We start from the raw sequence: 16,150 nt of genomic DNA, 5'->3' as shown, positions 1-16,150 counted from the left end.
AACTTAGAAGCAATGTTTAAAGAATGTATGCAGCACCTAAAACATTCATAAAATATAAACACAAAACACATAAAGATCCCACACCAATTTAGAAAAATAGAGCACAATTTAATAAATGAATCAAGACCAAAATGACAAAATCCAATCATACAACCAGAGATATGCAATTTTAAAGATTTAATTGAAAATGGTGCCAAAAAGCCCAAATCGCCACTCTTGGCTTTCTGGTCATGTGAGACCGGTAGAAAGGCACAAGGTCAGGCCAATGACGGTGGAGAGTGGGTCAGATACAGGGACCAGGTTAGTCCTGCTGAAACGTAACCTTCCCATTCAAGCGCAGAATCCCATTCATGGTGATGGGGGCAGCGATGATCAGGGAAGCTTTTCAGACGTGGTTGCTGTAAAGCGAGGATCCTGTTGTTGTTGCATATAGTCAGGCCAGAGCTTTGTGGTGGCAGGCGATGCTGTAGCGCAAAGGGTTGGGTCGGCATAACTTTGCGGTGGGCAGTGTGAGCAACAAGGTTTTTTGCAACAATGGGCAAGTTTGTAGTTGCGAAGAGGCCAAAAACTTCATTTCAGCTCCACTGAGGCCAAATCAAGGGTCCAGGACCTGAGGGCACCACTTGGGGGTCAAGGGCTTACTCCAGCTGGTTCTGGGTGCTGGTTCAGGTGGTTGGGAGTCTGTTATGTCCCTGTGGCTCCGAACAGGAGACTAGCTGACTTGTCCTTGAAGTCACGCTGGGGCACCTGGGTTCAGGTCAGGTCTAATCACTCTGTCTCAGGCAGAAGGGCAGCAGGGCAGACGATCCAGCAAAGCAGCCATTCAGAAAGGCAGTAATGTAGCAAGGCAGCAGCCAAGTAGAGTGGTAGTCCTTTCAGTAGCACAGCAGTCATTCTTCCTGGCAGAGTCTCCTCAGTTCCAGAACTAAGGAGTTGGTGTCTGAGGTCTTATATTTATACCAGGTTCCTCCTGGTAGTGGGAGACGCTGCTAGAAAGGTTTCTCTTTGAAGTGCATCAATTTCCTGCCTTCCCTATCCTGGCTCCAGACCAGGATTCTCCAACGAGTAGCCTGCGATCTACTGGTAGCTGTCAAGCTACCTGTAAGTAACCCTCCTGTGTCCAGCCCAGCCTACTAAATTGGAACACTTTCCTCGGTTGAATTATTATATGCATTCCAAAATGTAAATGCATATATTTGAGACAAAAATGTGTGTTTTTCCACAGCTCATAAGCTGACGTTTGTAAAAAAAAATGGTTGGAGTTTCATAATATGTTTAAACTGATAAACTGAAAGGTGTTGGGAAGACTTATTAGCAAGATTAGTGACTTGGTACGGCTGGCATGTATATACAATGCTGAAGCATTGCAAATTGCTGAAACCTTTTGCACAATAATACTGGCAACCTTGCCAGATAAACTGAGGTGAGGTAATATGCATAGAGTGGTCTTCTTGTCTGATATGGTCACTATTTGCACCCTAATAATAGTAGCTTGTTATGATTTTCATTGAACATAAGTAGCTCTTATAACAGAAAAGGTTGTGTATAAACCTGGCTCTTTACATGGTATATCAACTTATTGATAAATCTCATAAAGAGTCCAAGGGTTCCCTTATGAGTGGATAGGGGCACTAAACAATCTCAAAGTGCTCTATTAACCGCTTAACCGTGGCGGCAATTCCGCCACGGTGTGGCGGTTTAGCGGAGTGGGCGGGGCCGCGCCGGCCAACGGACTTGTGCAGCACTACCGAGGTAGTGCTCGCGACGGCCGTTGGCCGACAAAAGCAGCAGAGGGGTTAAGGGGTAGTGTGGTCGAGCAACCTTAGGCTTTACACAGAGGAGAGCAAGACATTTGCAAAAATAGACAATGATTAATAAATGACACGCGCGTCTCAAGCAGGAGATCCACACCAATATATAAAAATACCAAGTACCTTTATTTACGTTTAGGCATCGGAGGAAAATCGTTCAGGTAAGTAGGTTTTTAAATATACATTCTATTTACTATAAGAAGTGGACACTTTGTGCAATTTCTGAGTTCTGGTAAGCGATCCTATGGAAGGAAGAACAAGTTCGGCAAACAGGTACAGTACAGGACCAATCTCCTGGAGTTAAGGTGAGTGGTGTGCAAGGTCCAAGGCAGCATTAACAGTACACCACCAGCGGCATGAGATCGGCCGGGTGCCGATCAGCGTCGGAAGCCCAATGCATTTTAATGCAGATCGATCATTGTAAAAAAGAGGCTGGAGACTCTGGCTAGGAAGCCCATTGGGCTGAGCCAGCAAGTGGGCTCAAACCTTTGGTCCTCTTCTCCACGGGCGATGTGTGTAGAGGTGTTTTTGTGCATCACATTTTTCTTTACCGGAGCAGTGGAGGAGGTCGACGTGCTGAGGCTGCAGGCAACGTCGGTGAGTCCAGGAGGGGTGAAACCACAATGGACTCGAGCTCTGGAGGGCTGGGGAACCTTGTTGGCAACGTTGGCCCACTTTAACTGGGGCCGGAGGTGGCAGGTGTCGGGTTTTGGCGGTTCCGGAGCCCTCTGAGTCTTCTCTTTTGGAAATTCTTTAGAACAGCTCCACTGTTCACAGGAGGTTTTGAGTATTTTTTGAAGGCAGGCAGTCCTCCCAAGTTTCTGGAGTCACAGCTGCAGGGCGAGTTGACTTTGCCGCCATTTTCAATGAGGAATGCAGACAGGCCGGCACGGTTTGTGGCAGGTTAACTGCTTCTCTCTTCTCAGTTTTTGCGGCTCTTTGGTGTCCTCCCTCTTCTTAAGTCATCATGATCTGCTTCTCTGGTGCCAGGAACTCCCCAAAATACTGATATTAGGTGTCCTAGGGGAATGTTGGGTAGTAGCCTATGGGCTACTGAGCCATGGGGTCAGTACGCCCGCCTATATGACCACTTCTTGTGGAAGTGGGGACAACGCTTTTCCAGAATTCCTAAGTATGCCATCACAAAGACGTCTCCTTTTGAAACATCTTGTCCACCTCACAGTAGCCCACCTTAGGGGTGATACTAGCCTGGAGGTGGCATTCCTAACTGATTAGCTAATTTTCCCATCTGTCTAGGTGCCAAGGGGCCTCTGGGCGGGGGGCTGGATTTCTCTCCTGTGAGGGGAGCCAGATTTGCATTTTAAAGGCGGCAGCTTAGTTGACGCTTTCCGTTTCAAAGAGGCTGAAAGAGGCTAATCAACAGGTCAGGTAGGAGGCGTTACCCCGTCTTCCCGGACAGGCTTTTGTCTGGGTCTCCTGAGAGCAACAGCTCTCACCCTAGGAGGTTAGAACAACTTCTCAGGTGGCAGGCTGGCAGAAACCAGTCAGCAAGGACACCAGGGACTTGTAGAATTTCAGGGGGCACCTCTAAGTTGCCCTCTGGGTGCATGTATTGGTACATCTGACACTGGCATCAGTGTGGGTTTACCAATATGAGAAGTTTGATACCATACATCCCTATTTCAGTTAGGCCTTAATGTAGCTGGCAAACTCGTGTTCATCAGTGTCCAGTACATGTTTTAAAGTGTCTTCCTTGGTCACTTGTACTGGCAGTAATAGGACTGACCTGTAAAGGGGTACAAAAGTGGGTGGTGATGGACGGAGCATCTGAATCAATCAAACACTCACACCCAGTCAAAAGATCTGGGTTTAATCCATCACCGTTCTTTAGCCCACTCTGCCACCCCAGTTCAGACATGGCCATATGCAAATCAGTCTGACCCTGTGCCTCATGGGAACAATCCAGCCCGAACTGCCAAGCCATGTCTTCCCTGGACCGGAAACAAGCTTCCGAGGACCGGTTTCTGGCATTCCAGCCGTCTTCAGCCCGGCTTGCTTGAATCCAGTGGCAAAGTGAGCAAGGGACTCGCATCTGAGCATACCCTGCCACACTTATGGCGGCCAAAAGCGGTACAAAAGGGGGTGGTGATGGACGGAGCATCTGAATCAATCAAACACTCACACCCAGTCAAAAGATCTGGGTTTAATCCATCACCGTTCTTTAGCCCACTCTGCCACCCCAGTTCAGACATGGCTATATGCAAATCAGTCTGACCCTGTGCCTCATGGGAACAGTCCAGCCCGAACTGCCAAGCCATGTCTTCCCTGGACCGGAAACAAGCTTCAGAGGACCGGTTTCTGGCATTCCAGCCGTCTTCAGCCCAGCTTGCTTGAATCCAGTGGCAAAGTGAGCAAGGGACTCACGTCTGAGCATACCATGCCACACTTATGGCGGCCAAAAGCGGTACAAAAGGGGGTGGTGATGGACGGAGCATCTGAATCAATCAAACACTCACACCCAGTCAAAAGATCTGGGTTTAATCCATCACCGTTCTTTAGCCCACTCTGCCACCCCAGTTCAGACATGGCTATATGCAAATCAGTCTGACCCTGTGCCTCATGGGAACAGTCCAGCCCGAACTGCCAAGCCATGCCTTCCCTGGACCGGAAACAAGCTTCCGAGGACCGGTTTCTGGCATTCCAGCCGTCTTCAGCCCGGCTTGCTTGAATCCAGTGGCAAAGTGAGCAAGGGACTCACGTCTGAGCATACCATGCCACACTTATGGCGGCCAAAAGCGGTACAAAAGGGGGTGGTGATGGACGGAGCATCTGAATCAATCAAACACTCACACCCAGTCAAAAGATCTGGGTTTAATCCATCACCGTTCTTTAGCCCACTCTGCCACCCCAGTTCAGACATGGCCATATGCAAATCAGTCTGACCCTTTGCCTCATGGGAACAGTCCAGCCCAAACTGCCAAGCCATGTCTTCCCTGGACCGGAAACAAGCTTCGGAGGACCGGTTTCTGGCATTCCAGCCGTCTTCAGCCCGGCTTGCTTGAATCCAGTGGCAAAGTGAGCAAGGGACTCACGTCTGAGCATACCCTGCCACACTTGTGGCGGCCAAAAGCGGTACAAAAGGGGGTGGTGATGGACGGAGCATCTGAATCAATCAAACACTCACACCCAGTCAAAAGATCTGGGTTTAATCCATCACCGTTCTTTAGCCCATTCTGCCACCCCAGTTCAGACATGGCCATATGCAAATCAGTCTGACCCTGTGTCTCATGGGAACAGTCCAGCCCGAACTGCCAAGCCATGTCTTCCCTGGACCGGAAACAAGCTTCCGAGGATAGGTTTCTGGCATTCCAGCCGTCTTCAGCCCGGCTTGCGTGAATCCAGTGGCAAAGTGAGCAAGGGACTCACGTCTGAGCATACCCTGCCACACTTATGGCGGCCAAAAGCGGTACCGCTTTTGGCCGCCATAAGTGTGGCATAAGTGTGGCAGGGTATGCTCAGATGTGAGTTATAATTGCAAAGACACCAAACATGAACTGCCTACATGTTCCCATTCGGAAGTTACAGCTTAGTAAATGTAATAAGGTAACTCCAATGTTGTCCTATGGAAGAGGTATGCCTTGCAGTAGTGAAAAACGAATTTAAAGTTTTTTCATTACCAGGACACGTAAAACTAAAACATACATGTGCAACTTTTTAAATACACTGCACCCTACTCCTCTGGGTAGTCGAGGGCCTACCCAAGGGGTGACCTATGCATTAAAAAGGACGGTTTAGGCCTTACAAAAGTTTTTTTGCAGGTCGAAATGGCAGTTTTAAAACTGCACACACAGGCTGCAATTGCAGACCTGAGCCATATTTTAAAGGGGTACTTAAATGGGTGACACAATCCGTCCTGCCGGCTTACTAGAGCATTCAATTTATGGGCCATAGGCACAGGTAGTGCCACTTTACTAGGGACTTGCAGTTAAATTAAATATGCCAATTGGGTATAAGCCAATCCTACCATGTTTGAAGGAGAAAGTACAATCACTTTAGCACTGGATAGCAGTGGTACATTGTGCAAAGAACCCCAAAGTCAGCAAAACAGGAGGGTTGAATGCAAAGATGTAGGAGGAAAACCATGCCAAGTATGACGGGTTATACATGAGCTGAATTTTGCAGCGTCAATCTTGCAATACTTTATGAAGTGTTTTTACATGAAATGTGAGTTTCCTATTTTGTCTGACGAATTTAATTATTTTTTCTGTTTCATTTCGATTTATAGTTTGTTTTTTAGCATGAGTTGTAGCTCCCCGATAAAGAACCTACCAGTCTGAAATGCATTAGGGATGAAATAAGTTTGTCTGACGGAAATCATTATTCACACATGAAATGTCATGATTATAACAATTATACATGATCCTGTAAAGATCAACAGTAAAAATTCTAAAAGTATCATGAATAGTAGAATGAATATTTGGATATTGCAAACATGGATTAATTTAGGCTTTGTTATTGCCATCATTGAGCAAGGCACCTAGAGACTATTCCCCCTCAGTTAGAGGACAGAGTGGTATTTGTATCAGAGCTCTGGGCAATGCCAGCTTGTAGAAAAATTCAAAACCTAACCTCCAGGAAAAGACTATTGGCCGCCGAGTAGGAGCTCCCTCACCGAGCTCCTGGGTTTGGGGAATACCAAATCTGTATTAAATCCCCTGTATACCTAGCCATCCGACCCTCCGAGCAAAACCAACTTAAACGTAATCTAACTACAATATACTGGAGTGTAACTGCAAAAGGAAAAAATTATTGCATCAACCTACCACCGGACTCGACGACAACTGACCCGGACTTCCTCGCATCATGGCCTTCGCCCTTGGCTCTTAGGCCCGGACCGACATCACCCCCCCGGGATCTTGAGGTTGAACTATCTACTGTGCTATTGTTGTTGGCCGGGTCGTAGTGCGGTTTGCGCCCGCTGCTTGGGTCCTGAACCAGATGATCTGTGGGGACCGACTCCTGGGCTGATTCTGATGGCCGCGGGGGCAGAGGCATGACAACGAGCTCCGGGGTACGGGTGTATCATCTCGTACAATTCCCGGGACCCACCCGTCCACCGCAGGCAAAGCCTCGATAATTAACGACTCACCGGATCTCAGGCCGCTCAGTGGGTGCTCCGGAACGGCACTCTGGATCCTCCGCTGACACTGTTGATCCCCTCCTCGCTACCTCCTGGTGAAGGGATTGATCAGCTGGCTGACTCCTTAGCAGTAGGTCCGAGACTCTTATGCTCACGAATCAGCCCCTGCAACTCAAGTCCCCCCCCAACAACGGCCGTGCTAACTGCTGCTGGAAGCCGAAAGCGAAAGCAGAAGATATTGATGACGTGAGATTTCAGCAACGAGAGACTAAGGTCCCGCTGGATGCTGCCCGACCCAAAATGGCGGCTGACTAGCCCCGTCAATCCTCCAGAATTGTGACATTCTCTCTCCTCCAGCCCTCAACTGCCTCAATCCTCCAGAATTGTGACATTCTCTCTCCTTCAGCCCTCAACTGCCTCAGTCTCCTTTAATCCCAGTTAGCAGATTCTTGCCTGCTATCCTGCCTTAGAACCTTGAAACTGGCACTCTTCAACAGGAGACTCAGGGCTCGAAAGTGCGCTGCCTGACTTAAAAATGGCGGCCTCCAACCTACTTAACCTCCCATTTGCCGAGTAATCCTCCGAGGATCTGTCCCATCCTCGCTCTCACCGTCCCTCCTGACAATTCCCAGTTCTCCAGAAGCCCTGAACCTCCAGGCAAAAGTCCCGACCTCGCAACGAACGAACACTGATGACTCCCTGCCTGTCTTCAAAATGGAGGCGCCCTGCTCTCACTAACCTCCTCACCGCCGAGCTTTTACACCTAGCTCCTAACAGACTTCTTTCAAAGCGCCTATCTCTATCCTAGCATGCCCCGGTTGTCCACCAGCCTCGGACGGCTGATGCTGTGGCCGCTGTTCCTACCGGTCATAGCAACACAAGACTTCTGGCGTAATTCTCCCCCGGCGTCTTAACCTCAATGATGGCACGGTGAAGAAACGCACCTGCTTTTTGAATGCCTCACAGCAGATCCCATGGGAACTTTTACCGAACTACCTACCCCCTACCTCTCCCCGCTCTACTCCTCTCCTCTTTCCTACTACTAACCTTTGCCCTCACCTGTCCTTGCCCTAGTCCCCACCCTGTTTACCTGTGAATTTCCCACGTCATTTGAGAGCTAGCTATTTTGTCTGATGCCCGATGGAGCTACCTGGTTTAGCTATAGGGGAGACAGGTCGAGGGTTCCCTCCTTGGACGTCACCCACCCAGTCGGTCTTTAGCCAAACTTCCTTTCGTCTCTCCTGTCTTCTCTTCCTGTTTCCTCCCTCTATTTATATCTCACCTTCTCTCCTCTCTCAATGTACTGAGACTGAACTATTTTGTCTGATGCGCGATGGAGCTACCTGGTTTAGCTATAGGGGAGATGGGCCGTGGATTACTTCCTAGGTCGTCACCTACCCAGTCGGCCTTTAGACAGATTTCATTTTGTCTCTCCTTGTTGTCTCTTCCCCTATCCTGCCTTTCTCACCTTCCCTGCTCCCTCCCCTCTACGCTCCATATATTTTGCCCTCCATGTTATTTAACTGTTTCCCATTGAGACCTAGCTATTTGGCCAAAGCCCGGTGGAGCTACCTGATAGCTATAGAGGAGATGGGTTTTGGGACTTCCCCCTCGACCATCACCTACCCAGCTGGCCTTTGGGCAGACTTTCCTTTGTCTTTCTGCCGTATATCCCTACCATCCTGTTTTTCTGCGAACCACTTCACTTGAGACTGAACTACTTTGTCTGATGCGCCATGGAGCTACCTGGTTTAGCTATAGGGGAGATGGACCGTGGATTCCCTCCTTGGTCGTCACCTACCCAGTCGGTCTTTCGACAGACTTCCTCTCGTCTCTACGGTTGTCTCTTCCCTTATCCTCACTTTCTCACCTCACCTACCCCCCACTTCTTTTCTCTCTCCTTTCTCTCATCTCCTAATGTATTGCTGATTGTTTGATGTAACGAGTAATTGTTGATCTTTTTCTATTATACTGTTAAACCACACTGTTGCACTTCCTTTCGTCCCTCCTGTCGTCTCCTCCCGCATCCTCCCTCTATTTATGTCTCTCCTTCTCCCCTCTCTCAATGTATTGAGACTGAATTTTTCTGTCTGATACCCGATGGAGCTACCTGGTTTAGCTATAGGTGAGATGGACCGTGGATTCCCTCCTTGGTCTTCACCTACCAAGTCGGTCTTTTGACAGACTTCTCGTCGTCTCTCCGTACTGTCTCTTCCCTTATCCTCCCTTTCTCACCTCCCCTTCCCCCTCCACTACTTTTCTCTCTCCTTTCTCTCCTCTCCTAATTGTATTGTCTTTTTTTATTTATTATATATATTTATTTATTTTTAGGATTTATTGTGTAATTGTTGAACTTTTTTGTTACATTGTTGATTCTCATGTAAAGCGCTCTGATACCTCCGGGTCTAGCCAGCGCTATATAAAACTCTTTAAAATAAAAAATAAATAAAAAGAAACCATCTGGCCCATGGATATAGGATGCCCTTCACATCTGCATGGTGTTTTCTTCTGTCACTTGCTTATTCCTCCAAGACTCCCCTTACTCTGCACAGGTCAAATCTGTTCTGAACACAGAGGCAGCGGATGAACTCCAGGATCTGAGGCTAGTGCTACAGCAGTTGAAGGATGCCTTTTCATTGGTGGACTTTGATGAAGAAGCAGAAGAAGAGAGGCACGGTAATGTCACTGTCACATATTCTGCTTGGCAGAGGCTTGGTTTACTTAGTTTGTTTCTTAAGGGGATGCTGTCTTTGACACGTCATGCCTTTACCACCCAGGTGTATACTACGCAGGCATTTGTACCTCTACCACCCACACCGTTACCATGTAGGTAAGGTAATTATTATGTTTTTGAAAAAAAGGGTTTAGTTGCGTGTAGCTTTGTTCCATAATAGGAGTATAATATTGTGACGATATTCTTAACAGTCCTAAGTACGAATGTAATGTGAATGTACTTGCGCATGCAATTAGCACACATGCGTTCTACACGCAGCCTTTACCACGCAGTTGCCTTTACCATGCATGGCCTTCAAACACAAATATATTCTTTGAATAACTAAATGTATATTAAACCCCATCCCTAAACCGTAAAAAAAAATTATATATATATATATATATATAAATATATATATATAGTCTTTGAATAACGAAATGTATATTAAACCCCATCCCTAAACCGTAAAAAAAAAAAAATATATATATATATATATATATATATATATATATATATATATATATATTCTTTGAATAACTAAATGTATATTAAACCCCATCCCTAAATCGTAAAATTTCAACCTTACATACCTTTACAACTGCCCATCCCAAACCCTAAAATTACCCTAACCTCCAGTTGCCACCAACCACCCCTAAGCGATAAAATTAACCTTACCTCCATTTACAATTACTCTTACCTACCTTTACCACTGCCCTTTAGGGCCTTTAGGGCAGTGGTAAAGGTAGGTAAGAGTAATTTTAGGGTTTAGGTGTGGTTACTGGCAAAGGGAGATCAGGCTAATTTTATGGTTTAGAGTTGCTCAGTGGCAACTGGAGGTAAGGGTAATTTTAGGCTCTAGGACATAAATACCAGTTGTGACAGACACTAGTGTGACACAAAGCGAGTGCCACATTATACATAACAGGCCAGCTGCAACGACTCCTGGTAAGTAGCTCTAACGTGGATTTAAATCAGCCCAATTGTTTTTACTGGGAGCAGAGTGTACTAACCTTTTTTGTGCAAATCTCTTTGGACTCGCTCATGAGGGCTACGCTGCACTGCAGGGACCACCACATTTTCAGTCCAGACTCTTGCGCAGCAATGGGCATATTCATCTGAACTGAACCATATACATCACTGGGCTGCAAGGCACAACTCTAGCCAAACTTTAACTGACGCGCAGGTGGCCCCCATAAGTGTCCTGTGTTGCCATTGGGCACATCATGGCAGTCTCACGTGACGGGATGTCACGTGAATCGGAATGCGGTCTGTGAATGTAGCTAAGCCAGAGAAAGCTCTGCAATGCCAGCCCCTAAACCGCGAACTGCCAGCTTTGCTCAGTCTGAGTGCTAATTATTATAGCAGCGCTCCGGCACTTGACATCTGAGGAGGCTATAACAATGTGTGACTTTCCATTTCAGTGTGGTGATGCGGACCAACACACTGAAATGCATTAGTGTAACCCCTGATGCATGGTACTTGGCAGGGCTGCTCCTCTGCTGAGTCTTAACTTTTTTAGCATATCTCTGCTGTCGAACATATAGCATCCTTTGTCAGAGAGGATTTTTGTACTGTTGACATGCTGACTGGTGGATCATTGCAAAACCAAAGGTCCTGATGGACGGAGCGTTGACAATACAAGCACTCACCCCAGTCAACTGATCTGGGTTTAATCCATCACCGTTCTTTAGCCCACTCTGCCACCCCAGTTCAGACATGGCCATATGCAAATCAGTCTGACCCTGTGCCTCATGGGAACAGTCCAGCCCGAACTGCCAAGCCATGCCTTCCCTGGACCGGAAACAAGCTTCCGAGGACCGGTTTCTGGCATTCCAGCCGTCTTCAGCCCGGCTTGCTTGAATCCAGTGGCAAAGTGAGCAAGAGACTCACGTCTGAGCATACCCTGCCAACTTATGGCGAACAAAGCAAAATCAAAGGTGGTGATGGACGGAGGGTTGACAATACAAGCACACACCCCCAGTCAACTGATCTGGGTTTAATCCATCACCGTTCTTTAGCCCACCCTGCCACCCCAGTTCATACATGGCCATATGCAAATCAGTCTGACCCTGTGCCTCATGGGAACAGTCCAGCCTGAACTGCGAACCCATGCCTTCCCTGGACCGGAAACAAGCTTCCTAGGACCGGTTTCTGGCATTACAGCCGTCTTCAGCCCGCATTGCTTAAATCCAGTGGCAAAGTGAGCAAGGGACTCACGTCTGAGCATACCCTGCCAACTTATGGCGTACAAAGCCAAACCAAAGGTGGTGATGGACGGAGCGTTGACAATACAAGCACTCACCCCAAGTCAACTGATCTGGGTTTAATCCATCACCTCAGTTTGGGCCTAGCTATATGCAAACCAGCCCTGACCCTGCTTTTCATGGGAACAGTCAATCCCGAACTAACAAGCCAGGTCCTCTCTGATTCGGAACACAAAGAACCCAGGACCGGTTTGCCCAGATGTGGGTCCCATTCCAACTGTAGCACTGTAACCAAGCTGTATCAGGCTGATGAGCCCATAACTAGGGCAAAACCTCTGCGTGTGTTACAGTTTGGGGAGGACCTGGCTTGGTAGTTCAGGGTGGACTGTTTCCATGAGGATCAAGGTCAAGACTGATTTGCATTGCATGTGGCTGGGTCCAAACTGAGGTGGCATGGTGAGCAAAAGAACGATGGGTTGAAGTGCTACCCGAGCTATTGCAAGTGGTCCGACTTAATGCAAGCAGCCTACCATAACCTTTTGTGTGTTTCTTGCTTCTGGTTTGTTGACATTTCTCCAGAATATAATCTGCACATTTGCCCAAAACTATATGCTGCAGTTACCAGATAGGTTCACTGAACTATCAGAACCCCACAAACCAACAGCTGTTAATGAAACATGAACCATAGTCACTTAAAAAGATGCCTCGAGTGCCATGAATTTCCCAGGCACCTCTAGCTATGCCTTCATCTCGTACAGTTATGATGTCTAAACAGCATTACCCATAGCAGAACCATGTATTATTTGAATAAGATAATGATAATAGTACAGATAATGATGATAGCAACAACTATTATGATAGTGTGTGAGTTGACTCTAATCAATTTGTTGATGAGGCTGATGAACTCTGTAATGATCAGGTAAATGCTGGTGATCCAGATGATACCATGGCTTCTGAATAGGATGACTTTCTTGCTCTATATTATAAATCTTTGAGCCTACACCATCACCCTCCTTCTGAAGGTACAGGTCATTTTTATGCATTAGTTAAAATGACTGAAAAGCCATGTTTTCTTTATGACTTCAAAGAGTAATCTACAAAAACAGTGAGCTCTTTGTCCTTGTTAGACCACTTAAAGGGAAGACTGGGTCTACCATGTAGGAATAATCCTGCTTCTTCCTCTGCTCATCTAGTGAGACTAGAGAGAAGAATCTGAAGCACTTGCCTTCCGTAAACAGCTGAAAACTTGGTTATTCAACCAATAACTCACCAGCACCCTCTCTGTGCTACCTTAATCTGTCCGTAGTGCCGAGACACCCAAGGGTATTTGTGCGCTTAATAAATTGTCTAAATAAATACCTTGCAGTTCTGTTAAATCAGATAAAAATATACTTTTTGTCCTTTTCACAGTGGTGTAAAGACATCAAACCATTAATCTAATTTTGCGATACTACCAGACAAGGAGGGCCGCAGATAGACAAGGATGGAGAAGAGAGTAAATGCTTTTGCAGTCACCAGCATTAAAGTAGAAAATTCATCCACAGTTTTTATCTCATATAACAGGCAATTGTGGAACAACATTATCTAGTATGCCTAGAAGTTGCCAAATGAAGACAAGGATCATGCCTTAGCAATTCTAAAAGGAGGGGAGCAAGCCTCTTAGTTGCATAATGATTCTGCAGTGGATACCACAACTTTAGGTTTCCGTCACATAGGCAACAGAGTTGTGATGAGACGGTATGGCTGTCTCATACTTACTTCTCATCGGCCTTAAGCTCAGGTGAGAATTCTGCTTCTGCTTTTTAAAGCAATAAAATATTTGAAAAACAAGTGGTTATGGCATTACAAATATGTAAACTGATACAGCAGTGTTTTGTGGATCTTTAGAGCAATGTCAGTGTGCCCCATCTAGCTGACAACCGCAAAGTAAATGCCACTCCCAACATGGAGATAATATCCTTTTTCAACCTTGACATTGGGGAAGTGGTGAGGGGGCATGGGGTGGTGTCATTCAATTTTTATATCAAAAATGGGTGCAGAACTTCTTTGAGGCTTAGTTGCTGGTCGTTGTTCCTAAAGGACATACTTCATTGATTATAATCCTATCTCCTCCTAATCGACCAAAGAGGGAAAACCACAGGCAACTGTCAGAACTTAAATCAGACATTTTAGAGCAACTCTACTAGTAGGCAATAGAGAAGTTGCCAAGATGACAAAGAAACCTAGGATTTCTTTCCAGGTACTTTCCATTGCTAAAAAAGAATAGGGAGTGAAGATCCTTCCTAGTTCAGAGGTTTAAACACATTTCTGATTAATCAGGGGTCTTGGGTGGTAGCACTGCAAAAACTGATGAATGAACGAATGAATGAACGGAGATTTGTATTGCGCAACTTAGCCCAAGGGCATCAAGGCGCCAACAACGGACAAAACATATAGTCTCAGGGCACCGGATCCAAGATCTACTGATAGGCCTCGGTAAAGAGCCAAGTTTTAAGTAGTTTGCGGAAGAGCGCTAGAGAGGATTGTCCTACCAGTCCTGGAGGGAGGGAGTTCCAGAGCTTGGGCACCAGGGTGGAGAAGGCTCTGCCTTCCCACCTAGCTCTTGCGAATCTGGGAACTAAGAGAAGATTTTTAGAGGCCGAACGGAGTGCTCTACTGGGAGTATAGGCACAAACGAGAGACCTAATGCCCTCAGGTCCAGAGCCATAGGCAGCCCTATGGGCAAACAAAGGAGTTTAAAGGAGATCCTGGACTGAACAGGAAGCCAGTGGAGATTTTTCCTGGCCAAAGTTACAGAGGAAAGCCTCGGGAGGTTCAGAACCATCCTGGCTGTGGCATTCTGTACCATCTGAAGGTGATGGACAGAGCTCTTATTTATGCCACTGTACAACGCATTACAGTAGTCCAGTCTTGAGGAGACAAGGGCAACTGTAGCTTGCTTCCGGGCAGCAGGGGACAGATAGGAAGCGATCTTTCCAAGGATCCTGATAATGCCACAGCAAGTGGACACAGTCCTATTGACAAGTAGGTCAAAGGAAAGCGAGGAATCTATCAGGATCTCAAGGTTCCTAGCGGAGTGGACAGGATGGGGGCATTCCCCAAGGGAGGCCAGCCACCAGTCATTGGACCAGATTTCGTGACTGCCCCCAAAGATTAGGACTTCCGTCTTTTCCCCGTTAAATTTTAAGAAGTTCCGGAACATCCATTGGGATACTGCCTCCATACAAGATTTGAATTTAAGGGCTGACTCGTTGACCGACTGTGTGATGGAGACCATAATTAGAGTGTCGTCGGCATACGACAACACCTCAAACCCAAATGATCTCACCACCTTAGCAAGTGGGGTCACATAGATATTAAAAAGTAGGGGACTTAACGAAGAAACCTGAGGGACCCCACATTGCACTGACTGGGAGGGGGACCGAAAGTCACCCAGCTTAACTCTCTGTTCTCTTTGATGGAGAAAAGAGGCCAGTAGGCTAAGTGCAGAACCTTCAACACCAATCTCCCCAAGCCTGGCAACCAAGACTGAGGGGGACAAAGTGTTGAAGGCTGCCGTAAGGTCGAGTAGGACCAGTAGAGTAGTGTGGCCCTTATCGACCTTGGAACGAATGTTGTTGATAACAATTGTAAGGGCAGACTCTGTACTATGAGTGTTTGGAAAGCCGTGTTGCGAAATGTCCAGAAGGTTTGAATCCTCCAAAAAGGTGGTGAGATGGCGGTTAAGGTGAGCCTCTAGAATCTTGGCAGGGGTCGGTAACAGGGAAATGGGGCGAAAGTTTTTTAGAACCCCAGGATCCAGAGAGGCCTTCTTCAGAAGTTGTTTGACGACCGCCATTTTCCAAGGGAGGGGGAAAACTCCCTCGGTGATCGCCAAATTCATCACCTCAAGTAACGGAGGGATAGCCACCTCCCTACAGGCCTTCAAGATTTTCAATGGACAAGGTTCCAGAGGAGAGCAAGATTTGGTGTTATCAAGGAGGTAGTGTATCTCCTCCAAAGTCAGCTGTGGAAAATTAAGAAAACCAGGCTTAAAGTTCACAGCCCGAGGTTGTGTGAGGAAGAGAGAGTGTAATGGGGAGTTGGCAACAAGCTCTAAATTAAGAAGTTCAAGAGATTGATAAATATCAGCGATTTTTGAGTGGAAAAAAGTCGAGATGTTGTCACAGAGCTCCTGGGTTTCCACTATGGGATCTACCGTCTTCGGGGCGGAAAGAGAATCAATATTTTTAAAAAGGTCTCTGGAAGATTTTAGTGAGGTAGTCAAATTTGTATAGTAGGCCTTTTTTCCTCGGCTATTGCTGGCGGTCTCATACTGCTG

At 46.8% G+C, this 16,150-nt stretch overlaps 1 protein-coding gene across 5 annotated transcripts in view; it reads left to right on the top strand.

The window, feature by feature from the left end:
* The window catches only part of FAM114A2 (family with sequence similarity 114 member A2), a 284,184-nt gene that overhangs the window by 199,718 nt on the left and 68,316 nt on the right, over nt 1-16,150 (top strand). For all 5 annotated transcript variants that reach the window (XM_078653652.1, XM_078653650.1, XM_078653655.1 and 2 more), the window contains one exon: nt 9,465-9,588. In XM_078653652.1, coding sequence (XP_078509778.1) covers nt 9,465-9,588 — 124 coding nt within the window. The remainder of the gene's footprint in view (nt 1-9,464; nt 9,589-16,150) is intronic.

Source organism: Lissotriton helveticus, chromosome 7, assembly GCF_964261635.1.
Source record: "Lissotriton helveticus chromosome 7, aLisHel1.1, whole genome shotgun sequence".
Lineage (NCBI taxonomy): Eukaryota > Metazoa > Chordata > Amphibia > Caudata > Salamandridae > Lissotriton > Lissotriton helveticus.
Note: the sequence above shows the minus strand (reverse complement) of the source record. Positions and strands in the feature narration are given on the sequence as shown.